This window comes from Rhinopithecus roxellana, chromosome 1 (assembly GCF_007565055.1).
Source record: "Rhinopithecus roxellana isolate Shanxi Qingling chromosome 1, ASM756505v1, whole genome shotgun sequence".
Taxonomy (NCBI): domain Eukaryota; kingdom Metazoa; phylum Chordata; class Mammalia; order Primates; family Cercopithecidae; genus Rhinopithecus; species Rhinopithecus roxellana.
The window spans coordinates 152,792,032-152,819,045 of record NC_044549.1 but is presented as its reverse complement, the minus strand read 5'-3'; the positions used below and the strand labels follow the sequence as shown (position 1 = coordinate 152,819,045).

The 27,014-nt window shown below is 36.5% G+C and overlaps 1 protein-coding gene across 1 annotated transcript; it reads left to right on the top strand.

Moving 5' to 3' along the window:
- The first annotated feature begins 1,529 nt into the window (after positions 1-1,529).
- Positions 1,530-25,306, top strand: CLDN16 (claudin 16). Its single transcript, XM_010385846.2, has 5 exons — positions 1,530-2,095; positions 16,150-16,252; positions 19,920-20,084; positions 23,750-23,941; positions 25,169-25,306. The coding sequence occupies exons 1-5, from the start codon at positions 1,982-1,984 to the stop codon at positions 25,300-25,302; spliced, it is 708 nt and encodes a 235-aa protein (XP_010384148.1). The 5' UTR covers positions 1,530-1,981; the 3' UTR covers positions 25,303-25,306.
- The last annotated feature ends 1,708 nt before the right edge of the window (positions 25,307-27,014 follow it).

Below are 27,014 nucleotides of genomic sequence, written 5' to 3'. Positions count from 1 at the left end.
AGTTATAACAATTGCTAATGTGTACAGTAATCCCCCCTTCTCCTTGAGGAATATGTTCAAAGACCCTCAGTGGATGTCAGAAACGAAGGACAGTACGGGACCCTACACACTCTATACGCCACAGTAGGTCAGATCACTAAGGCAGCTATTAAGTGACTAAGGGGTGGGTAGTGCATACAGTGTGGAAACGCTGGCCAAAGGGATGATTGATGTCTCACGTGGAGTGAGATGGCTCGAGATTTCATCGCGCTATTCAGAACAGTGCTCAATTTACAACTGATGAATTGTTTATCCATGTAAGTTTCCATGTAATTTTTGCAGACCTTAATTAACCACTGGTAACTGAAACCTCAAAAGGGAAACTCTGGATTGAGGGGTGGCACTGTAGACCCTGTATATAGAAATAATTAAGCTTCTATTCCACCTATGGTTTTCCATGCAGCTTTTACGTTTAAATTTACATTTTATATACTTGAGTAAAATGAATTAAAATTAGAAATAAACAAAGTTTAGTCACAAAAGTTTATTATTGTAATAATGATTTATCAGTACTGATTTTAGCCTTTTATACTATATATTGTGATCAAATAATTTTCAAATGGAAAAATGTAATCCTCTTATGACCTGTCAGTAAAATAAATATCTTAGTAGCTGATTCATTCCAGAGTAATTACCTATTTCTCAACTTTTATCTGCTCCTTTCTTTCTCTCCCTCCCAATTTCTTTCTCTCACTCTGTCTCCCCTTTGACATTCTCTCCTACATTAAGAATCATCAGCTTTGTTTTCACTGTTCTCATTCAAAAATTTTATTTTAGTATCTAGAAGTCTACCTGATGAAGAGAAAATGTTGATATATGTGCTTTTTGAAGCATATTAAAGAGTATTGGTTATGGAATTTTTAGACCCATTAAGGATACCTATTCAGATACAGGTAAAATTCCAGTTGCCCCTGTTCTATATTAAAAACTTTTTTTTTTTTTTTACAAAAAAGGAACAAACTTTCTTCCTAACGTAACAGTTTTTTTTTTCTTTATTAGACACGTTTTCAAACGTTGGTCCATGAGGGAAAAGTAATAATATATGAAATTCTTAGTCATGTTAATATTTTCCATTTAGCTATTATTGACAGACACTATTCTAAGTGACTTACAGACACAATATCTTTTATTCCTCATATGAAGAACAAACATTATATAAAGAAAATATGAATGCATGCATTTTCAGAAACTACAGCCCAAGGGCTCTCAGACCATAAATTCAGAGCAAGGATTTCCACCCAGAGCTGTCTGCATTAAAATGCACACTTGTTCCCATTCTACGATGCTGAAAGGGTGGGAGCCCTGGCTGTCCCTGCCGCCCAGGTGCTACAAATCCTTCATGGGGCTGTTCTACACAACACTTTGGAATGCAAACTCCCTTGAGCAAGCACTTGTTTAGCATAGTTTCGCCAGTGGCCTGTCTGTCTAAGGTAGTCAGTGAATATTAAAATAGTCCTAACAATAAAATAACACTCAGTCAACCATGTAGCCTTCTTCTGAGGGGGAGAATAGTTCACTCTCCTTGAGGGCCTAAGAAGGATCAGTTTACAGGTTCCAGCATGGGGTGGGACCCTTCCTCCTTCCCCTGTCTTGGCACTGGCACTTGGTCTGCTGGGCACCACTAGCCCACAGTGGGTCAGAAAACGTTACAGAACTCCTCTCTCCCCCACCCGAAACACATTCAGCCCTTGCACTGACCTGGCTTCTGATTGGAGGCTGGTTGCTTCGGATAATAACCTCCAGGACCCCACTGTTGGTTACAGCCTGTTTGTAATATTCTTACTGCAACTCAAGACACCTGCGGCAGGGTGTGAGAAAAAGTAAAAGACCAGCATTTTCACATCCCCAGGTACCAGAAACACAGAAGACTGACACTCGCCACCTAAGTGGGGTCAGGGCTGGTGTCTGCCCATGTTGCCAACTGGATGGGCTGCTTGCCACAATGAGGGATCTTCTTCAATACATCGCTTGCTTCTTTGCCTTTTTCTCTACTGGGTTTTTGATTGTGGCCACCTGGACTGACTGTTGGATGGTGAATGCTGATGACTCTCTGGAGGTAAGAAGATAGCAACTTCTTTTCGTGACCCAGGCCAGCCCAAATTCGCGCTAAGTCCACCTGCCATATACACCATTCAGTATCTTTACTAAGGCTAATGATAGCAAAAATAGGCAACATGGACTGACTATTTGTTGAGTCTTTACATTGTCAGCTCATTTAATCCTCATAGTTAATTTATGAGGTAGGTCTTGTTATCCCATTAAACAGATGAAGTTACTAAAGAGTTCCTCTTTTTTTTTTCATAAGGATAAATTTGCAGAAGGGTAATTAAATTATCTCTGCTACTGAGACCTCCAGAAATTCACATCTTCCATTGCTGCATATATCAAATTGAGTAACGTTTCGTTACCACCCTTTTTTCTAAGATAAATTTGTTACTCTTGATGACAGCATTAAGAATAGTGTGATAGACTTTTTAAAGGAGTATTAATAATCTAAAACATTGAGGAAGAAAATGCAAGGCATGCAAAACCTACCCAATTAACATGCAATAGGAAAAAACATTATCTTAATGATTTCCAAGTAAAAGAAAATATTTTGAGGGAGAAAAGGTCTTTCCAGTGCATCCCAATGTACAGGGGACAGGCATGGACTTAAATCCTCCCTTAAAATGAGTTGCTCTAGGGAACTGACTACTATGCAAAAGATGAGTGAGTGGGTTCACGTTTGAGGATTTTATTTTTCTCATTGGAGAAGCTCAGAAAGAAGAAATTTTGAAGTTCAAAAGCATTACCTGTGGCCACAGGAATCTGAGAGAGGCAGAACTGAGTAAAAAACCAAATCTTCAGAATTAGCTGCTGTTCATTAATGAGGCTTAGGAAAATACAGGTAAGAAAAAGAAACAATATTTCAAGAGCTCAGAAAAAGGAGTATATAGCAAAACAATTTGCTTTTTACTGTGCATCCTGAAGGGAACAATTTACCCTAGCAAATGCTATAATGTCACCTCTGTAAAGTTTAGCAAAGATACTTGAGTGAGTTTATATATTTTTCTTCTAATTTTCTTTATTAAACTCTCAAATTGGAGTTCCAAATGGAAAGTAATAATCATTCTATTTTGCTGTGCATTATTTTTACCACTCACTTTTTCTTGCTTTTAATTTTCCTCTGACTTCAGCATGGCATTTCAAAACGAATGGAGTTATGAATACCTCTTTAATGCTAGAAAATTACATTTCCAAAAATTGTGATAGAATTGAACTACTGTAAAGGGTGTCTGCTATAAGTGAGCCCAGTGATGCATTTTATCTGGCCACGAATATATGCAGAGAATGAAATAAATGCCCTTTGGACAGTGCTCAGGGAAAAGTACAGATAAAATGTTCTGCTGTCATTAGTTTGCCATTATCTAGACGGCCAGTGGTAGCTGATGAATAAGAAATATGGTGAACTTGAGCATAATTATAATTATGTTTTTTAAAATGCAAAAAAAGTAAAATCCCATTTAGGGGCATTGTTAAAATATTTTCTAAAACAATTTAAAAGTCTTTCTGCTTAAGCTGACATAACTGCTAACTTCATTTGATAAGAAATAGTTTTAGAAAGGGTCAAACCTTGCTGAGAGAGAGATTGAGAGTCCTGGAATTTAAAGTGTCTTCTCTCATTTTAGTACAACCAACCAATTTGCCATCTATCCCATGAAATAATTCTTCTAGTTAAAATGAATGGAAGGAGCAGTCCAGGTTACACACCTCAAGTAAACCCTTGCTAACCTTGAAAAATAGTTAATATTTCTTAGCTTCCTTCTTATTTCCCATACTTAAAATGTATTGCTATAATATTCCCAAGAAGCCTTCACATTTAAAGGAAGAGGCCAGGCGTGGTGGCTCACACCTGTAATCCCAATACTTTAGGAGGCTGAGGCAGGCAGATCACAAGGTCAAGAGATTGAGACCATCCTGGCCAACATAGTGAAATCCCATCTCTAACAAAAATACAAAAATTAGTTGGGCATGGTGGCATGCACCTGTAGTCCCAGCTACTCAGGAGGCTGAGGCAGGAGAATCGCTTGAACTAGGGAGGAGGAGGTTGCACTGAGCCGAGATTGTGCCACTGCACTCCAGCCTGGCGACAGAGCGAGACTCCATCTAAAAAACGAAGAAGAAGAAGAAGAAGAATCCTGTAACAAATCCGGCCTCCTCTTTCAGCAATCTCTTTAGTTGTCAATATTTTTAAAGAGACAAAAATCTCTTATAATTGCTACTTCAACAGGCCAGCATAGAAAGTTATATTATCCACAAATTTGAAGGTTCTTATACTAGCTCAATTGCTCTTCTCTTTTCTTGCCCCCCCATCCTCATTTATATATCACCTTTGGTCCATATAACAACTTACTTTATGTTTTTATTTTTATTTTTTTTATAGATGGGGTTTCATGCTGTCACCCAGGCTAGAGTGTACTGGTGCGATCATATCTCACTGCAGATTCAAGCTTCTAGGCTCAAGTGATCCTCCCACCTCAGCCTCCCTAGTAGCTAGGACTACAGGTGCATGCTGCTACAACTGGCTAATTTTAAAATTTTTTTGTAAGAACAAGGACTTTCTTCTCTGTTCTTTAGGCTGGCCTCCAACTCCAGGTCTCAAGTGATCCTCTTGCCTCAGCCTCCTAAAGTACTGGGATTATAGGAGTGAACCACCACAACAGCTCACTTTAATCAATTGTTGGACAAAAGTCAATGAAACAAGTGTTTTGTTTTGTTTTGATTTTTTGGGAAAAAAAAAGGAATACCAATAGACAATTTAAATAAGAAGGAGTATTATACTTTTCTAGTTTTTTGTTTGTTTGTTTGTTTGTTTGTTTTTAGTATTTTTGGATGATGTTAGCATGGGAGTTAGAAGAGTTTTGTGGTTCAATTCAATATAAAAAATATATGCAATTATAAATATAAAAGGAATGATGCTACTCCTACTAGAAGAGACAAAGATAAAGCAAAAATGGCTTCTGCCTTTCAGGAGTGCACATTTAATGAGGGGAAAACAAAGATACACATGAAACTAGTAATAAAAAGCATAAATAAATTCATATTTTGAGAAAGAAATAAGCGAGGTATCACTGGGGAAGAAAATATACAATGATCACTTCCTATCAGGGACATTGAAGCAGATCTCATGAAAGAAAAGGCATTTGAGCAAAGCCTTGAAACAATGTAAAGCATTTCAAATTGTAGAAATGGCAGCAGGGGCCTTTCAGATAAGGGGACAAAGTGGCAAAAGTGCAAAGTGAGGAAAAGCTCAGGGCTTGTTAGAGGAGTAAAGTGAGTAACACAAAGCAGGAGGCAGAAAAAGCTCAGATATTCTTTTTGCCTACCACACTCTACCTATCTCGAATGAAGTTCTTTGTATTGGGTGAAAATGTTAGGAAAGAAAATAGCACACAGAATTGCAATGTGCACAACCCTAAATCAGTGACTAGAGACCCTCAGCTGCCATCCTGCTCCTTGACCAATAATGACAAATGAGTCATTATTGATTCATTTGTTTCTCTGAGAAGACTGATGGGGAGAAGAGAATTTGGGTTTTGAGATTTTTCAAGCAGTGTGTTTGCATCTTAAGCCTTATTAACTGTCTTCTATTAAGCAAGTCATTTCTTGTCTTTGGCTCAGTTTTTTCAATTATATAGTTGAACTCAGTTGTTTCTAAGGTCCTTTTCAGTCTTTTTTTTTTTTTTTTTTTTTTTTTAACATCAGGTCTCCATGACTGTCTGAAACTCCAGAGAGTTGGACATTCATAATGGACTGGTGGTGTCTGGTGCTTCCCCAGGCATTTCCATTGGGAATCTAGTGGGAGTGTCCTCCATTGTTCTGTAACTTCATACACTCTCCCTTCCTTCATTCCAACTTTTTTCTCTTTCTCCTCCATTTCCTTGTTCCTTTCTTCTTCTTTATTTCCCCTCTCTCTTTTCCTCCCTTTTCTTACCTCCTTCTCTTTTCCTCCTATATCCTTCTTTTTCTTTCTTTCCCTTTCTCCTTCATCTCTTTATCCCTGCATTTCTCTCTCTTTTCTTTCTATGTTTTGTCATTTCACAAATAATCTTTGACAACTTCTGTATACTTGGAACCATGGTGGGTACAGGGTTATGAAGTAGGATGAGACCTGGAGCCTCTCTAGGCTGCTCCCAGTGTAGTCAGTGGGACAAATAGGTGAACCGACAGTTATAGCATGATGTAGCAGATACTATGATAATGAAAACCCTAAGCAGGTGGCTCACTTGGTCTTGGATAACCAGTGAAAGCTACCCAAAAGAAGAGATATCTAAACTAGGACTTGAAGAACAGGTGAGTGAAGCAGGAGAAGTAGAGAGTATTCCAAACTCAGGAAATGGCAGGAACTGAGATCAAGGTACAAGAGCACTGCATGTTTGTGGTATTTCATATATTTCATCACAGTAAGAATTTCCAGTTTAGAGAAAAGAATATAGGGGTTGGGTCATCAAAAGTTTTGCATAGCATGTAAAATATAGATCTTATACCATAGGCAAGGGTTTGTTGCTGTAAGCAATATGTACATGTATTTTAGAAAGATTAATCATTCTGGCTATCTGTGGGGAGAGATTGGAAGGGTAAAATGAGGTGTGGGGAGAACAACTAGGAGACTTTTATTATAGACCAGAAGGGAAACAATAGTGATTTGAACTTGAGTGGCAGCAAGCGTGAAGAAATATGAAATATGGGAGACTCTAAAAATGTCAAATTGATGAGAGTTATAATTGACTGCAAGTGGGAAAGTAGGTGATGAGGAGAGAGAGTCAAAGCTGAAATCTGCCTTTCTGATCTGGGGCAGTTGGAGGGCTGGTGATTATTCACCAAGAGCTTACATGAATGAAAATTAGTAGCTATATAGAAATCTTCATGGAGCAATGTCCCTGAACCATCCTAGTATTTTTTTCCGCTTAGCTTATTATACAATACTTAGAGGTAGGAACACAATTCTTTACAGTGGAGAAGTTTACAGATTTAACTGTATATCAGAGGGAGCTGAGGTTAAATCCCACCTTACCAGGCAGTGGCTGTACAAATTTAGACAGACTCTTAAGTAGCTGTAAACCGCATTTCCTATTCAGTAATGAGAGAATAATAATACACACATCATAATTTTCTTGTGAGAATTAAATGAGCTTGTGTCTCTAAAGCATTTGCCACAGTAGCAGGCAGATATGAATCAGCCAATAAATATTAGATATATTATTGTCTATTTGCAGTTTATTGGTTTGTTTTTGTTCTGGAGAAGGAGATGACATTTTGCATAATGTTTGCTGAACAGAGAAATAGCAGATTTAAATTCTATTCCTATTTTTGGTATTGCTTCTCTTGGAGAAATTTTGTTTACTTCTGTAAAGCTGTCGTTTGCTGTTTTTTTTTTTTTTTTTTTTTTTTTTTTTTTTTTTTTTTATCAGTCTCTTTCTGTAGCACAGGCTGGAGTGCAGTGGCATGATCTCGGCTCGCTGCAGCCTCCACCACCTGAGTTCAAGCGATTCTCCTGCCTCAGCCTCCCGAGTAGCCGGGACTACAAGTGCCACCACTCCCGGCTAATTTTTTTTGTATTTTTTGTTTCACCATGGGTTTCACCTTGTTGGCCAGGCTGGTCTCGAACTCCTGGCCTCAGGTGATCCGCCTGCCTCGGCCTCCCAAAGTGCTGGGATTACAGGTGTGAGCCACCGCACCCGGCCGCCCATTTTTATATTTACATCTATTTCCTTTTTGTCTGACCAGGGAAATAAGACAGACAGTAAGTGAAACAGTGACGGTTATTTATCAAATGCTCGCATTTGACAAAGAAAATAAATTATGAGATAATAGCATTGTTAATATGTTAACTACAAGATATGTAATTCTTAATTGTTTACACTGAAATAGTTTCTTCACACAGCAGTTACTGATCTCTCAATTATAAAAAGGAAAAAGTGTCTTCACAAGAAGATTTCATTTTCAGTCCATCTTTGTTAATTATTTATTGAGAATCTGCTGTATACTCAGCACTAGTATGATTAAAATTGTATTACCTCGAAACAAAGTTGCTCACATTAATATTTATTTTATCTCTATAATCAGATTATCTTCTGGAATTTCTATTTGCATTAATAATATTACAATTCTTTTAAACATAAAGTAAATCATAAAATTATTATATCCAGCTTGCCCTTTGATTATATACTTGTTTTAACTTTCCAATTGATTTCAAACTCTTTCAGCAGATGTTTGAGGCAACAGATATTCTCATATTCATCTCATGATTTCCTAAGCACCTAGCACTGACGTACATTAATGTGAACTCATGATGCATTTGCTCACATGAGTTGACAGAGCACCCAGGAACATACTTATTCTACTTGTTAAAAGAATGAATATATTAATAATAAAATATGAGGTGATTATTGAAAATCTCACATTGAACCTCAAGTAAGAAGTGTGTCTGTAATGAAATGACCACTTTTTAAAAAAGCAGGATTTTATATCTTGCTATAATTTGAATATTTTCAGGATATGTGTTTGGCTCATTTTTAAAAATAAAATTGGAATAAAAATCTGATTCTTGGGATATCTAATAAGGTTGATGAAGAGTATATTCTGGGCTAGAGAATGTGGCTTTTTGCTTGGTGCTTTGAAGAGAGAAATAAAAAAAGAGAGAGAAAAAAGAAATTGATAATTTGTAATAATTCGTTCAACATAAATTGTGATCCTTATCACTGGGCAATAATCATTGCAAAGTTGTAATGCCATACTTTTAAAAGGAAAACATTTTAATGTATGTAAACATTTAAAAATGTTAAAATGAAAATATTTAGAAAGTTGAGATACATAACTTAGGTCATATACCTGTGAAGAACACAAAATTTTACTTTTCTACTCAGTTGGCATTACCCCATTTCTTATGATCTATACCTCTAGCCAGTGCTCCACAAATAACCAGAACCAAAACAAATTTTAGCCAATAAAGTCATGTTTTTCTTTCATATCTTATAAATATAGGATATAAAGTAAAAAGAAAAGGCAACACTGATTATGATTATTTTAGTCTTGCTCCCTCATCTTTATTAAGGCCTGTAGTGACTCCATTTAGGCCCTGGGATAGTAAAAAATATAAAATAAAATGTAAAAGTAAAATGTTCAGAATCTTAGTTGAAAATTCAAATGCATTTTATGTTGAAATTGAAAATATTTCCAGTTTTAGTGGTCAAACATTATTTACTACAATATTATTAAAACTTCTGCATCTTAATAAATATATTAAGTAAGTACTAAGTAGGTATCTAAGCAGGAAAGTTACATCTTCAATGTTAAAATATATTAGCACATGGATGGTAAAGTGGTGTGAAAATTATAAATTCTTATAGTTTGTATATGTAAGGTGGTTTTTTAAAATTATATATCTTAATAGCTTATTTTACTTTTAGTTGTCTGTACACTTACAATCTTAATGAATATTGACAAAGAAAAATCTTGCTTGATAGTGGATAACAACAATAAACATTTACAAAATCTACTCTGTATATTTACTGTCTCTCTCTGCAGATAGATAGATAGATAGATAGATAGATAGATAGATAGATAGATAGATAGACAGATAATAGATAGATGGATAGATACACACACAGACATGATTTCCTATGTTACTAGAGAAGAGATAAATGCTGGACATTGTTCAATGTCTCTAATTCTCAAGTATTTCTGAGTGTTTCTAATTCTCAAAAGATATATAAAAAAGACAAGGCAGGCAAAATTGTTGCTGATTATATTTCAAGACTGATAAGAAAAGAGAAACTGGGAAAGACTAGGATAGAGACGTCTTAATGGGAAACTGCTACAGAGTCCAGAATAAGAAATCCCAGGATCAAGGAACTAATTTATGCCACTATAACTCAACCGGGAAGAGTCATCATCTCTATGGTTTCCTAACACTTTTAAGTGACATTACTCATTTTTAGTGCTGTAGTAAACACTTTCCAGAGCCAGCTGAGTAAACAAGGTCCAGAATGACACCAAATCAATGTAAGCTCTTCAGTCTAAATCATAATTCTTCAGCTTCTGGATTTAGCTGTTTTTGTTTATGTAGTCAAGTAGAAATTGCATGTATTAAGTAGCAACTGTGCATATAACAACCATTCTCTACTCCAAACTTCCAATGAGAGTTAATATGAATTGATTGAAAAACTGAGATTTTCTTATTCTCAATAAACATTTATTAAGCACCTATTATGTACTAAGAGTAAGAGACTGTATACTCCTTGAAGCCAGCTGCCATGTTTGTCTTTATCTTCGCTGTATCTCCAGCATTAATATAGTCAGCATGTTGACTAGTAAATAACAGGCATTTAATAAATATAGTTTGAAGAATGACAGATGGCCTATAATTGCACATACAAAAGATAATGCAATATTTTAAATACTATAATCATACGGACAACTTCCTGTCAGATTTCAGGGTAGAAAATGATAAATGCCAGCTAGAGAAACTTGGGTGGTGGGGAGGCTAATGGAAACACAGAAGTCTTTAAAATGAGGCTTAAATAATAAGTAGAAGTTTGACAGGTTGAGAGCAAGGGGAGTTATTCTCATTAGCATAATTAATATATACCAGGAGGAGAAAACTCCAATGCCTTAAGGAACCAAGTAGCCAGCATTCATGAGAGAGGCAGGTTGGGCAGGATCTGTGGGGAGCCTGGTGAGCCCAAGCCCCACCTAAATGGGAGCAGCCACTTCTTTCTTGCTAGTTGTTGCGTCGTGAGACTGGTGAGTTCAGGTACCCAGACAGACCAAGTTTGTAAGGGAATCCTGATATCTGAACTGTTCTGTAAAATCTCTATACTTTATTGGCAACTAATTAAGAGATTTGTTTGCTTTCCTCATGCTTGTGACTTCTACTTTATTGTCATACCTTAAATAAAGCTACTTCTCTCCATTTAGGAGGTAACCCACCCTTCACTTTTAGGAACAATAGATATTCATTGAAATAATATATAAATTAGCATTGTTTTAATGTTATTTATTAATATATAAGTTGCATGTTAGAAGGATAAATTTTAAATTTAGAATCCTCTATTTCAGACAACTCTGTCAGATTAAAAGTTATTACTTAATATTTGCAGTTTTTACCCTTTAAGAAAGGTTAACTGTAATATTTTAAACATCAGTCTGCTTTTTAAGAACCCTGTCTTAAAATTTTCAAGAACTTAGATTTGCTTGCTTTTTAGTTTCTAATAAGCGATTTTACAACAGAGGAATAAGTAAATGAAGACAATAAATTATACCAGAGAGCATTCCTAAATATAATAAAAAACATGAAAAATTTTAACCTTGTCTTTTTTGCACAAAGGCACCTTTAAGGGTGTCTCCTGTAAGTGCTATATTAACGCAGAAGTTTAGTTAATTACAGCCACTATTCTCACGTACCTTAACTGAGTGTGAATACCAAGCCATCTAATAGTGTGCCCCTGAGCATTAATACCTAATGAAATTGGATTCCTTGTTTTCTCTAATGAGCTCATTGCTTTTCTAAATATGGTCATTGCAGGTAAATGATCAATAGCCTTGAAACTGATACCACTACTGAACTATTTTGGCAAGATAGAAATACTCTTATTAGTGTAAAATAAGACTTTTTGAATATGCATTTCAGATCACTTTCTAAATAATGTCACATATAACAGGAATGACCATAGTAGGCTAGTTTGTTTCAGTGGCTGGCTTAGTAAGAAATTGTGGATAGTTGCTGTCTGATTTACAGCACAGTGGCTTCAAACTCTTATCACCTAGCTCGAGCTAAAGTGAACCAGATGCAGTGTGTTCCTGTTAATTAAGAGACTGAGGGGCAGCCAGCTTTGAGAAGATTTTCTGTTCTGTTTTCTGTTATGATATAGCAGTTCTGTACAAGCCGTCTCCAATATACTAGTTTCCTACAGCTGCCGTAACAAATGACCATAAACTCGGTGGCTTAACAAAAGATAACTTTATTCTCTCACAGTTCTGGAGGCTGAAAGCTTACAATCAAGAAGTTGGCAAGTCTGCGGTGCCCCTGAAAGTTCTGGAAGAATCCGTTCTTAGCCTCTTCCAGCTTCTGGTGGCTGTAGGCATCCTTGACTTGTGGCTGTAGGCATCCTTGACTTGTGGCTGTATCTCCCTCCAATCTCTGCCTCAGCGGTCACATTGCATCCTTCTTTTCTGTCTGTTTCTCTCCTGCCGTGTGTCTCTTCTAATGAAACTTGTCAGCCCACCTGGATAACCCAATATGATCTCAAGGTCCTCAGTTACATTTTCAGAGATCCTTTTTCCAAATAAGGTCATATACTGGTGGTAAGAATGTGGACATATCTTTCTGAAGACCACCCTCTTTCTCTACCTTCACTGTGGTTAGTTAGTAAAGCCTAACACAGCCACTACTCAAGTCATTATGATGTTTAAGCATGTTACTACCACTATTTTTATGTATCGAGCATATCATTTGTATTGTGTGTATATTTGTAATTTTTAATTCTCATAACCATCCTATATACAGATAAAGAGATTGAGGGACAAAAAAGGTAAGATCTTCCTCAAGGTTACAACATACATAGTAAGAGTGTCAATCTATATTTAATATTTAATGCATATGTAAATTTAATTTCTGTGTAATGCACATATGAATTTAGATGTTCACATTATTTAGAAATTTATGTGTTGAATTTCACAAGATAGCTGTTTATCATTAGATTTTTTGGTTTCTGTGTTACACAGGGTCAGATAATCCTCCAGAAAGTCCATGACATTGTTTCCAACTTAAACCTAAAGAAGAACATGCCAAGGTGAAGTTTGCAGAATAATAGCCTTGGGATGAGATTCAAGTTAGGGCTTACTTCACCCAAAGCTATCATCCAATACCCAATTCTGGATTACTTTATCTTAAAATGGATTTGAAATTATTTTTAAAAACATGTTTTTAGGCTGGGCAGGATGGCTCACGCCTGTAATCCCAGCACTTTGGGAGGCCGAGGTGGGCAGATCACCTGAGGTCGGGAGTTCGAGACCAGCCTGACCAACATGGAGAAACCCCATCTCTACTAAAAATACTAAAAAAAAAAAAAAAAAAAAAAAAAAAAAAAAAAAAAAAAAGCCTGGCGTGGTGGCCCATGCCTGTTATCCCAGGTACTCGGGAGGCTGAGGCAGGAGAATCACTTGAATCCAGAAGGTGGAGGTTGCGGTGAGCTGAGATCACGCCATTGCACTCCAGGCCGGGGAATGAGAGCGAGACTCTGCCTCAAAAAAAAAAAAAGTTTTTAAACACTTTTAACTGTTTAAAAAAATTTTTTTTTAGCACATACGCATCTTTTTAATGGGGTACATAGTAATGTTTTGATATACATAATGTATAGTGATCAGATTAGGGTAATTAGCATAGCCATCATCTCAAACATTTATATTTTTTTGTTGGAAACATTAAACATCCTTTTTCTACCTATTTGAAATTATACCATTATTAAGAAGAGCCATCCTAGAGTGCTACAGAACAGGGGTCCACACCTCCCAGGCCACACACCAGTACCAGTCCGTGGCCTCTTAGGAACTGGGCTGCGCTGCGCACCAGGAGGTGAGCAGTGGGCAAGAGAGCATTACCACCTAAGCTCCACCTTCTCTCAGATCAGCGGCAGTATTCGATTCTCACAGGAGTGCAAACCCTGTTGTGAACTGCACGTGCGAGGGATCTAGGTTGCATACTCCTTATAAGCCTGATGATCTGAGCTGGAACAGTTTCATCCCAAACCATCCCCAACCCTCTAACCACTGGTTCCATGGCAAAATTGTCTGCATGAAACCGGTCCCTGGTGCCAAAAGGGTTGAGGACCACTGGTACAGAACACTAGAATTTATTCCTCTTATCTAGCTGCAATTTTGTATCTCTTAACAAATCTCTCCTTATTCCCTGACCCCTACCCTTCCCAGCCTTCAGTATCCTCTGTCTTGCTTTTTACCGCGTGTTGTTGTTGTTGTTGAGACGGAATCTCGCTCTGTCGCCAGGCTGGAGTGCAATGGCGCGATCTTGGCTCACTGCAAGCTCCGACTTCCTGGTTCAAGCGATGCTCCTGCCTCAGCCTCCCGAGTGGCTGGGACTACAGGCACGCACCACCACGCCCAGCTAATTTTTGTATTTTTAGTAAAGACATGTTTCGCCGTGTTAGCCAGGATGGTCCCGATCTCCTGACCTCGTGATCCGCCCGCCTCAGCCTCCCAAAGTGCTGGGATGACAGGCGTGAGCCACGGCGCCCGGCCGAGATCAACTTTTTATAGCTTCCACATATGAATAAAAATATGCAATGTTTAATTTTCTATTCCTGGCTTACTTCATTTAACATTATGTCCTTCAGTTCTATCCATGCTGACTTGAGTAAAAGAATTTCATATTTTTAAATAGCTAAACAGCATTCCATTGTGTATATATACCACATGGTATTTATCCATTGCTCTGTTGTTGGATATCTAGGCTGATTCCATATCTTGGCTATTGTGAATAGTGCCACAAAGAGCATGGAGGTGCGGACGTACTGATTTCCTTTTCTGTGAATAAATGCCCAATAGTGAGCTTTGTTGGATCATAAAGAATGGCTGTTAAATACACTGCAATGCTTAGGAGCACACCCACGCACTGCTGTGTTTGAGCCCTATCTCCTCCATTAACTGTGCTTTCTTGGGGTTATCACTTAACTTTCATGTGCCCCAATTTCCTCATTTGTAAAATGGATGATAGATAATATCTCTTGAGGTCCCTTAAGAAATAAGAAAAATAATAATATGCTAAATAGTAACTGCTTCATGATATACACTCTGTATCGAATAATTATCACCAATGATAAGTATTTTACATATAAAGTAGTATTAGAGGTACAACATTCAGAATCACGATGAAGTTGCAAGCAGTAGAATTTTATTTGGCACATAACATGCTTCAAAAAAACGGCATGGGGCAGAGAGTTTCATAGTGCATGTGTTCCTGAATATTATTTTATTTTCAAAAGTAAAGTGTTTTTATGTTTTTTTCTTCCCACAGCAATTTAACTCCCTTCCTTCGCATTCCTCTTCCCACCCGGCTCTGTTATTTTATTCTTTCTTGGGGAAAGAATTAAGTTTTTGTTTTCCAAGATAACTCATAAACTACTAAACTATCCCCAGATACGCAAGGTAATTTGAATCCATAACCAAGTCAGAGGAAACAGTTGTGTTAGCTCTGTTCCATATGCGTGAGCTCTATCAAGCACATCTGAAACTATTTTCTGTTGGCATGTTTACGATTCTAAGAAATCTACTGTGTCTTCCGGTTTGTGGATAAAGTGTGAGAAGGTTCAGGGCACTGGTACCTTTTAGCTCTAAGTGGATGCTTACAGTCATCTGCACGTCATTTCCAAGTAAAAATGGTTTACAGTTGTCAAGTTGTATGCAATTAATGCTCAATTTGCTTACATCCATTACATAGCTTAAGCATTTATAATATATCATTGGAGCAAGAAATAAGACTTGGGGCCTTTATATATTTTATTTATTGGTATCTTTTCATTTATTGGTTTTCTTTGCTAATTATTTTACATTTATAAACACCACATATAAGAATAATATTTTTCTTCATGGAACTCAGTATTCATGATAAAGAAGCAATATATATTTCTAATAGACTCAAGGTGTCAACAGTTATCATCTATTGTCATATGGATTTTTTTTTTTTTTTTTTTGTGAGTAAATGTCAGCACAGAGACATGAAATGATGTTTTTCCATAACCACAACTCAATGGTGGAAGCAGATATAGATATTTAAATATATTTAGTTCTGTTTTTATCTCTTCTGGACATGACTTATTTCTCTACCCCCACCCTACCTGAGGAAGTGGATTCATTTCCTGACCCAGAAAGGCTTCAATTGTCAGTGCTTAAGGGAAAATATTCTAAAATGCATTGTTTGTTGTAAATGAAACTCTGATCACACATGTAACCACTTACTTTACTATCAAACACAACAGCCAACTTCTCCCTTTGATCAAGGAGAACTGAAGTGTGCCTGCATGAATTGTTTCACACGGTGTCTTCTCTGACATCTAGGTGAGCACAAAATGCCGAGGCCTCTGGTGGGAATGCGTCACCAATGCTTTTGATGGAATTCGCACCTGCGATGACTATGATTCCATACTTGCGGAACATCCCTGTACGTATGCCTTAGATCTAGCTGCTTGCCAGGAATGGAAAGGGACAGAAAACTGAGTTCGGGTTTCCATTTTGTGCTTTGTTTTCTATTGTACATTGTTAAGGCTCGGTCCAGTTTGAAATGGTTAGAAATTGAGCTCGTCTTGGAAATGTGAATTTAAATACATACTTTAGCACATTTTCTCTTTTCTCATATATTTGTAAATTCCTTGAGGGAAAAATATTATCTTATTCATCTCTCTGTCCCCCAAAGGGCTAGGCATAGTGCCTCATACACAGTAGGCTTAAAGTAAATGGCTTTTTAATCAAGATGAATTCTTTAGGGTGCTGTAATTTCATGATTAGACTGGACAGGTTAAGTGGAAAGCTTTTCAGAGACGTTTTAACCTATGACTTAGTTCAAATAGAAAGTTTACAGTTATTTCAATTGAAGGTTTGCTAAGAAAGAGAGGTGAAGATACAGTGGCAGAGGCAGAAAGAGGTAGACAGCCAGAGACAAAGACGTAGACTGTGGGGATCAGTAGAAGAAAAAACCAACACATGGGACACCCTGTTACAGGCAATATTAAAGCTAGCTCCCTTATCTTCCCTACTTTTAGCTTTAAGTTATAGTTAAGGCCAGGTGCAGTGGCTCACGCTAGTAATCCTAGCACTTTGGGAGGCCGAGGCAAGGGATCACTTGAGGTTAGGAGTTCTAAAGCAGCCTGGCCAACATGGTGAAACCCCATCCCTACTAAAAATACCAACAAAAAGAAAAAAAAATTAACTGAGCATGTTGGTAGGAGCCTGTAGTTCCAGCTACTCAGAAGGCTGAGGTGGGAGAATCACTTGGATCCGGAAGGCAGTGGTTACAGTGAGCCACGATCGCACCACTGCACTCCAGCCTGGGAGACACAGCAAGACTCCATCTCAAAAATAAAATGATAAATAAATAAATAAACAAATAGTTACATGTTAGCAGAGCCCATGTTGCTATGAATAAAGAAATCTCTTATATTTAAAAATCTTACCATTGATTCTCTTAGTCTTCTCCATGGTGTTTATTTATTTATAAGAACATTGAACCCTGGTAAGAAATACCTGTTCTGTTATAAAAGCAAAGTGGTTTTAGTCTCTTTCAAAGCAAATGATGGGTGATGGCACCATAAAGCAACTTCTCTTCTCAAGATAAATAAAAAGTTAAACCCTTGGAATGTGACTTTGCCCCTGAACTGCTATTTCAGTCCAGAGGAAAGCACTTAAAAGGAACAGTGCTCTAAAATTCTTCATCTGCTATTTAAAAGTTGGGTGTCTGGAATATTTTTTAAAACATAGTTCATAAGGCCTTTGTTTTATTTTTGTTAAAAAAAGATTCTCTTAATTCCTTTTCTTTTCCCCTCTCTGTGTGAAATAGTTACGAAGAAACACTATTTGCTGAATAGGAATGAACATTTAGCCTATTCTAAAAATTCATTAAAGTGGATTTTAATTCATAAGCTGAGAAGAAAATGAAAGATTAAGTATTTCAAACTTTTAAATACTGTTATATGCATTTGTACAAGAAGAAAATATAATCACTCATAAGCTCACTACATAGAGAAAACCACCATTTATATTTTAATATGTTCCTTTTTCATCTTTGACCTATGCCGTCACATTTTTCCCTGTTTTAACCTGTTACTTTCAAATAAGACACTAACGGCCCGTTACCTTTCTTTAAAAAATTCCATCTTCTTTAAAGACAGCAGAGATGAAAATGGACTCTAGGAAAATGACATATCTATGCCCTCTTGGTTAGGATGTTACATATGAGGAAGTAGGATTTTATTTTTACTTTTTGCTATCTTTCATACAACTACAATTAGATAACTCTTTCCACTGTCCTGTATACTTAGGGTGTTTAATCCAGACAAATATGTTTGTCATGGCTCCAGTTGATATGGATAATTTGAGTCCCCACAAATCAGCATATTAACAGCATTCTGACAGTCAAATCTCACATGATTCCAGAAAAAGAAATTTCTTACTGGCCAACATGACCTATCTGCTTTCAGGAATCCCTTCCTGGATCCAGGCTGGCCATGGGGCCCCTGATCCACCCCATGAGCTCTTCGGAGACCCTAAATGTAGGATAGGAGTTGGAGCATTCCGAAGGGAAGAAGATCTAGGCCCATGAGAGTTTGGATGAGTTCAGACCACCCTATCCTGATGGGATAGCTGGCCCCAGGTAGTCCCAGGTTTCAAAAGAGTACTTGGAAAATTTCAAGGGAGGCTATCCAAAGGACTGAGCCCTTTTGGTTTAGAGCCCTGAGTAGGAGGCCTGCTTGTATATGCTATTTAGTGATCAAGAAGATATGTTGAAATAGTGGTATTATCTAATAGGTTACATATTTTTCGCTTTCCTCAATTTTGAGAAAAATGAGTCTTAGATTTGGAACACTTAAATTTTCTGAAATAATGCTAAATTTTGAGATCTTATGAATTGTGTTTTAGAGACAAATATTCATATATATTAAGATAATTATAAATAGTATGTTTACCTATTAATGAGGTTGGGACTGATTTTATGCATTGATTTTCTCTCTCAGATGAGTCATAAATTTTTTATTTTAAGTTCAGGAATATTGTCTGCATATTTGCAAGCAACATGTTTCCAAATAAACCCTAAGGTTACCTACCATTGGGTAAAAATTATTTAAAATACAAGGAAACCCCAGATCAATATGAAAATAAAACATAATTGCCATACCATAAAAGGAATACATTTTATTACTCTTATCCATCAGCCAGCTAGAATAGTAGTAGTTCTGATTTCAGTTAATTAACCTTCTATTTGAGATATGATTTCCCTAAGTTGAGCTCAGCATAACTGTAACTCAGAGTTCTGGAGGCTTTCACAGTTGAAGATGCTTCTGCTACAGAAGATGATTGCTACTATTCCACTTTCATCTTCCTGGTCTTTCTTTCCTGGACTGTCTACCATATATTCTTATTTTTACTGTCTGTAGCTTTAACATATGGTCATTTGACAATGCAAGGTTGAAAGCTTAATATGTAATATTGGCCAAGAAGAGTCATGATTTAAATAGCTGAAAGAGAAAATGATCTAATTTCCAGAAATTATCTTCTACTTCATAGCACAAACTAACTCTCCTTCTTCTAACGATCTCCTGATGGCTTCTTCTATCCTGAATTGACCCCAAGAAGTCTTGAAGTATTTTATTCTGCTTCCCTGTGTCAAATTTTAACCAATTATTATTTTTAAATAAAATTTTAAACAATTATAGTGATTATTTATTTATTCAATATTTATTAAGAAATTTTTGTAGAACAGATATGCTACCTTCGATTCAGCAATTGGCTACAATATTTGTGAATGAGACATTTTCCAGGGCAGGAGGCAAAAAGGAAAACATTTCTTTAGTCCCCACTGTCTACCAGGATGCTATCTGCTAGTATACCAACAAAACTAAGTAGTAACCTGTGGTAAAACAATTAATGATGTCAATAATCTCGTTTTTTTAGTTTTAAACATTAGGAGTACTCATGTTTAAGTTCATACAAAGTCTGACTTTTACCAGTGGGGTGTGTTAATGTTACCTACTTGTCTGGTTTTCTTGCTATATCTCTGTAAGTTAATATGGTTCCTTCCTCTGACTTTGCTTTAACCATATGCCCTGGTCTTCCAGTGAAGCTGGTGGTAACTCGAGCGCTGATGATTACTGCAGATATTCTAGCTGGGTTTGGATTTCTCACCCTGCTCCTTGGTCTTGACTGCGTGAAATTCCTCCCTGATGAGCCGTACACTAAAGTCCGCATCTGCTTTGTTGCTGGAACTACATTACTAATAGCAGGTACTGGTCTGGCTGGACTAGCAACTGGGGTAGGGAGACTCTGCTAAGGACTTGAGGTGAAGGAGAGTGTTGTGGTGAAGCTGCTCATTTTTGGATTATGTGTGGCTTCCTTTTCTAGATTGAAAAACTAGAGATCACATCTACCAGTCCTGCTTACTTTAGCTTTGAAGTCAGGTAATTAGTCTTTTGTTAATATCTCAGAACAAAATATGAAGCTCTCAGGCCGCGTGTGGTGGCTCATGCCTGTAATCCCATCACTTTGGGAGGCCGAGGCAGATAGATCACTTGAGGCCAGGAGTTCGAAACCAGCTGACCAACATGGTCAAACCCCATCTCCACTAAAAATACAAATCTAGGCATGGTGGTGCACACCTGTAGTTCCACCTACTCAGGGGACTGAGGCAGGAGAATCGCTTGAACCCGGGAGTTGGAGGTTGCAATGAGCAGACATCGCGCCACTGCACTCCAGCCTGGGTAACAGAGCAAGACTCCATCTCAGGGGTAAAAAGAAAGAAAGAAAGAAAGAAAAAAGCTCTAAAACTATGTTTTAGCCATTTAAAAAGTTACATAACTTCAAGTTTTAAAATAATTTATCTTGTGATTATTACTAAAGTTAAAATCCTAAAGTAAACCACAAACTTCTACCTCCTTACCTGTACCCACCTCCACCAACTCCACCAACTCTTTTTAACAATAAACTAACAATTGTGCCAAGTCCTATGTTGTCCCATGTGCTAACCCATTTGTTCATAAATGTGACAATAAACGGATCATATTGTTATCCCCACTTACGACACAGATAAAGAATTGAAATTCTGAAGACTACTCAAGCATATTTATTAGTCAAGCTTGACTAATAACACATCAAAAAGCACTTTAAATAGTATTTATTAGTGAAACAGCAAAATCATACTTTATTCAAGTCTGTCTTCAACTTCAAAGCTTAGTCCTCTTCTTCTTTTTTAGACAGAGTTTCACTATTGTTGCCCAGGCTGGAGTGCAATGGCACAATCATGGCTCATTGCAACCTCCACCTCCCAGATTCAAGCGATTCTCCTGCCTCAGCCTCCCTAGCAGTTGGGATTATAGGCATGTGCCACCATGCCTGGCCAATTTTGTATTTTTAGTAGAGATGGGGTTTCTCCATGTTGATCAGGCTGGTCTCGAACTCCTGACCTCAGGTGATCCACCCGCCTCGGCCTCCCAAATTACTGGGATTACAGGCGTGAGCCACCACGCCCAGCCAGTCCTCTTCTTTTACAACATAATGTCTTCTTCTTGTCTGTTAGCAGGAAAAATCTTGTCTGCTAACAAAGCGAATATAAGTGGGAGCCTGACCGGGCAATGTGGGGTAGTAAATCGATATGGAGTTTGGAACTAAAAACACTTGGAGATATGTATGTGTGGTATCTTCACCCATGTCTCTGTTTCCTAATCTGCAAAGGAGCATGAAGCTAAGGTAGTAACATGTACCCTGAATTGCTATGTGAAGATGCAATGTGGGCACAGCAGACTCTTAGCTGACTGCCTAACCCTTTATATGCTTAAAACTTGGGCCTCCCTGATTTTTGACACAGAAATGTTAAGTCAACGTCCTAATAATCCTCAGATTGTATTATAAAGTTACAAAAATTTAGAATTCTTCCCTTCTGTAAGCCATTTATTTCAATATCTCACTTACTGACAGCTTTGAACTTTTTAATATACAATGTATTTCATTTAAGATTTAAATATTATTTAATTATTTACGGCTATGCAATTTTGTTCCAGAATATTTTTGAGGCATCGTCAGTAAATAACCCATCTTACGCAAAACAACAAAACAAATAATATTTAAAAAATAAGTCATTGAAGAAAATCCTGATAGGAATGACTGAAGAAATAACTAAATTGAAAGACAAAGCATGTCCTAAGCTTTGGAAACATTATTTAGAATTAGTGTGCTATAAAATTTATTTTTTAAAGTCTATAATCTCTTTTGAAGTTTTAGAAAAGGAATTTCTACCTGAAAACTGCAGATGATGGTATTATAGAAACGCTATTGCAATATATACTGCATTTTCTAAAGGTTATGTGTTTATTATCTGTCCATTTTTTTTTGAGACGAAGTGTCACTCTGTCACCCAGGCTGGAGTGCAGTGGCGCGATCTCGGCTCACTGCAAGCTCTGCCTCCCAAGTTCACGCCATTCTCCTGCCTCAGCCTCCTGAGTAGCTGGGACTACAGGTGCCCGCCACCATGCCCGCTACTTTTTGTATTTATAGTAGACACGGGGTTTCACCATGTTGGCCAGGATGGTCTCGATCTCTTGTCCTCATGATCCGCCCACCTCGGCCTCCCAAAGTGCTAGGATTACAGGCGTGAGCCACCGCGCCCGGCCTATCTGATCCTTCTTAAAGTTCTTACATTAAACAATTAAGAGAAGAATATAGTTAAATAGTGATTTAAATAGGTATCACAGACTCTCTAGGGGGAAAAAATGTAAAATTTTTTGGAGACTACATATTTTATTTGTTTTTTTTAGATTTGGAAAAAACAAATATTTATTTCATTAGACAGTAAAACAACTCTAGAACGTAATCTGAAGAGATTCTTTGTGAAGACATGCATCTAACTGAGCACAGACTAGCAGAATTTTGAAATGAAGGAAAAGCAAGATCCAGTTATTTGGGTATTGGTGGGCAAGATCGTGATCTTAACACTAATGTTGATATAGCTTCAGGATACCAGTAAGCATACATTTAGAAGTAAGTAACTGAAAATCCAACTCAAGCAGACTTAGACAACATATAGATTACTGATTTCTTCTAATTGCCTTCGCTAGACATTGAGCGTGTGGAGACTACATGTTTCAAAAACACTCTTTTAATACAGTGTTTTGTCCTCCAACTCACCACATTTCTTTACTGCATCCAGGCTTCGACATGCAGTTTATACCTTTAAAATACCAGGACTCTAGTGGTGTCATTTCAAACCAGTTAATTATTAGAGAGGCTAATCTGTGGAGATGTATTCAAAGGGAATAACATTTCTTGCTCCATTCTTATATGGTGTGGGGGTATTAGATAAAGGTTTATTTGAAAATAAAAACAATTTTTACTTCAATTATTTGTTTTTGACTTAAAGACACTGAAATTAGTGACTTTAAAAACAGTTTTCACATGGGTGCTGATTACATAGCTGGCATAGCTTCACAAGGGGGTAGAGGGAGCATTAAATACTCATAATGGTATTTACTGACAATAAAAAATCAGTATGGCATGAACATATGCTCTATGTTGTTTGTGTTAGACTATATTCTTTTTCTGTTTTGTTTGGTTTTGTTTCTACTATTTTCATTTATACAATACTAACATGGCATTGGAAAGACAAGAAAATCAAAGAAAACCATAACGACAAATTTCCATTTACACAAACGGATGAGCACTGCATTATTTCCTTTTTGTATTTTCTTTATGTATAAACTGAGATAAAATTTTAAAAAGATACAAGATGGAAAGCAAAAGGAAGAGATAGAAGAAGTGTCTGAACTTTGAAACATGAATCCATGTTTCTGTTTTTACCTCTCTGAATGACGCCAGCCATTTTGGGTAGGTAAACAGGTATTTTTGGATTTAAATTCAGAAAATGTCCCCTATTATTTGTAGCATCCTCCCTTTCTTTCAGGTACCCCAGGAATCATTGGCTCTGTGTGGTATGCTGTTGATGTCTATGTGGAACGTTCTACTCTGGTTTTGCACAATATATTTCTTGGTATCCAATATAAATTTGGTTGGTCCTGTTGGCTAGGAATGGCTGGGTCTCTGGGTTGCTTTTTGGCTGGAGCCGTTCTCACCTGCTGCTTACACCTTTTTAAAGGTAAGAATAAAATAAAATAGCAAACTTCCTTGCCTCCACTATCGCTTTTCCCAATCCAGTGGAAACACATTTCACAAGAAAAAAAAAAGCTATTTATTTGCATTCCTATTACCTTAAAAATTCCAATTGTTCAAGGGCAACTGAATTGTAATACTCAAACTTTATTACCTAGTTAATGCTATATTAATTGAAAAATATATATTTTACCCAGTTAGTGTTATATTAATTGAAAAATAAAATCCACAACTACAAGCATGTCCAATATTCAAATGTCTAATAGTTATCTCAATGTATTACGATTATACATATATACATATATATACATGTATATACATATATGTATATATACACATATAGTATATATGCATATACATATATATATTATGTGTATATATATGTATATATACTATGTGTGTATATATACATATATGTATATATGTATAATTGTAATACATCAAAATAACTATTATACATTTGAATATTAGATATGGTCGTAATTGTGGATTTTATTTTTCAATTAATATAACACTAACTGGGTAATAATGTTTGAGTATTACAATTCAGTTGCCCTTGAACAACTGGAATTTTTAACAGTAATTGGAATTTTTAATGGTAACAGGTAGGAATACATATAAGTATGTATATGTATATTAGAATTATACATATATGTGTATATACATATATACAATTATACTTTTATAATTGTATGCATATATAGGTATATATACATCTAATTGTAATACATTAAAATAACTATTATACATTTGAATATTGGACATGGTTGTAGTTGTGAATTTTATATATAAACATGTATATATATTTTGCTGTATTACAGTTATACATACATATATATCTTCACCCACTCAACCTAATGTATGTTTAGTGTTAAACGGAGAAGTGGACTAAGATCCAGCCAAATATTTCTTTTTAAAGAATTTAACGTGTTATATTGGGTTTCTAAAAATATCACCTAAAAACCTAAGGGAATACCTCTCCTGATGAAGAAAAAAATAAAAGGAAATCTACTTGGCTGAATTTTAAACCTAAAAGTAACTTTCAGAATGAAAATCTTAAATTGTCTCCTAGGGTTCTTCTTAGAGTTCCAAAATGATACCTTCTTTGATTATCTATATTCTTGCTCCTTTTGAGGAAAAACATATAAAATGGTGTTTTATAATTTTCCCAAGTTCACTGAGTCCTACTTATTTTTATATCTCTTTCAAACAGGTGTTGGACCTGGGAGAAACTATCCTTATTCTTTGAGGAAAGCCTATTCAGTTGCAGGTGTTTCCATGACCAAGTCATACTCAGCCACTCGAACTGAGACTGCCAAAATGTATGCTGTAGACACAAGGGTGTAAAATGCACATCTCAGTCTGTGCTTACATATGATTTAATTAATCAATATGGTTACATTGATAAAATAGTAAGTCAATCCAGAAACAGTTATATAGAATTCGTATTGAACTAAATTAATTGCTAGCTTAATCAAATGTTTGACTCTCCTCTACTTTTCCTTCTATTACTGTCATATTTTTCCCTCGTTCTCTCTGCTAACCTTCTTCCTTACGCACAGCACTTTCCCTATATTTTAAGATAAGTCTTCTAGAATGTAGAAATGTTTGTTTGTGATTTCTATATAGCATTAGAGATTATGACATGGTACTATTAAATGAAATAATGCTTAAATAAAAAGCAATCTTAAAAGAGGCCAGGAACCCTAATCTTTGAAAAGATGGACAAACTTACTTTTCTCCCTAGCTTTTGGTTCACTTTTTGTACTTTTAACAAGTGGGTGAATTATTTGATAACTTTGAGGAAGATTATTCTTTTATATTCATATTAGTATATCAATGCCTACCATTACTCTGATTGTATTAAAACAGAAAAAGAAAATAACAATTTGGTGTAGCAGCCACTGGTGAGAGTTAAAGACAAGATCTGCCCCCTCCCTCCAAATGTCAAAGGCAAATGCTGAATTGATACTGGAGCTCGTGGTGACTTTCCACCTTACTAACAGCATAAGGGATCTGTGTATTATTTCACCACTGTTCTAGCTTTGCAGATATATTGCCAAATTATTAGACTGCAGAAGTAATAGCTCAACCAGAGAATTTACTCATTTATTGATTAAACATCCAAATGCTATTGTAATGTACTATGTTAGAATTCACCAATTCAAGTGCCCACACACCACTGAATCATCAGCACCAAGCAACATATTAGTCATATGGCAAAATTCAACAAATATATGTTGATTTAAATAAATAAAAGTTCACGACTCTACTAAAAAAATCAATGTTCTGGTGGGGCACTGTAGCTCGCGCCTGTAATCTCCGCACTTCGGGAGGCCGAGGCGGGCGGATCACGATGTCAAGAGACCGAGACCATCCTGGCTAACCTGGTGAAACCCCGTCTCTACCAAAAATACAAAAAATTAGCCGGGCGCGGTGGCGGCGCCTGTAGTCCCAGCTACTCAGGAGGCTGAGGCAGGAGAATGGCGGGAACCCGGGAGGCGGAGCTTGCAGTGAGCTGAGATCCGGCCACTGCACTCCAGCCTGGGCCACAGAGCCAGACTCTGTCTAAAAAAATATAAATAAATAAATAAATTAATTAATTAATTAATGTTCCTCATAAAATGTGGGTTTTGGGGAAAATACAGAATTACATATACTTTTAAAGAAGTCGCTAATGAAATTTCATTCATATTTGTAATGTAATCATGTTGAATTTTTTTAATTGTAGCATTTTTAAAAATGTTTGTAAAATTTAATCTCCAGTTTTCTAATTACTTGTCATTCACATTAATAACACTAGTACCCTTAAGGTGCCCTTGCAATGCCTGAAAAGAATATCAACTCACCCACCCAGAAATCAGTTCTTTGAAAAAAAAAACATTAAGTTGTAAATTTATGAAGACCTTGAAATAAGTGTTTCAAATTTAAAGAACAAAGAATGATGTGAAAATGAGATTATGATTCCTACTACATGGATTAGCGTTCTGAGATTGTTTATTGCTTCCCACAGTATCTTTAACAGTATTCTCCGAAGCAGTTCCAATCTAGCTGGAGAA

Bases quoted from the DNA above. Each gene is read 5' to 3' on its own strand.
- CLDN16 (XM_010385846.2), top strand. From the start codon at position 1,982: ATGAGGGATCTTCTTCAATACATCGCTTGCTTCTTTGCCTTTTTCTCT. The intron at 20,085-23,749 runs GTACTGGTCTGG...CCTTTCTTTCAG, and splicing joins AACTACATTACTAATAGCAG to GTACCCCAGGAATCATTGGC. The intron at 23,942-25,168 runs GTAAGAATAAAA...TCTTTCAAACAG, and splicing joins CTGCTTACACCTTTTTAAAG to GTGTTGGACCTGGGAGAAAC.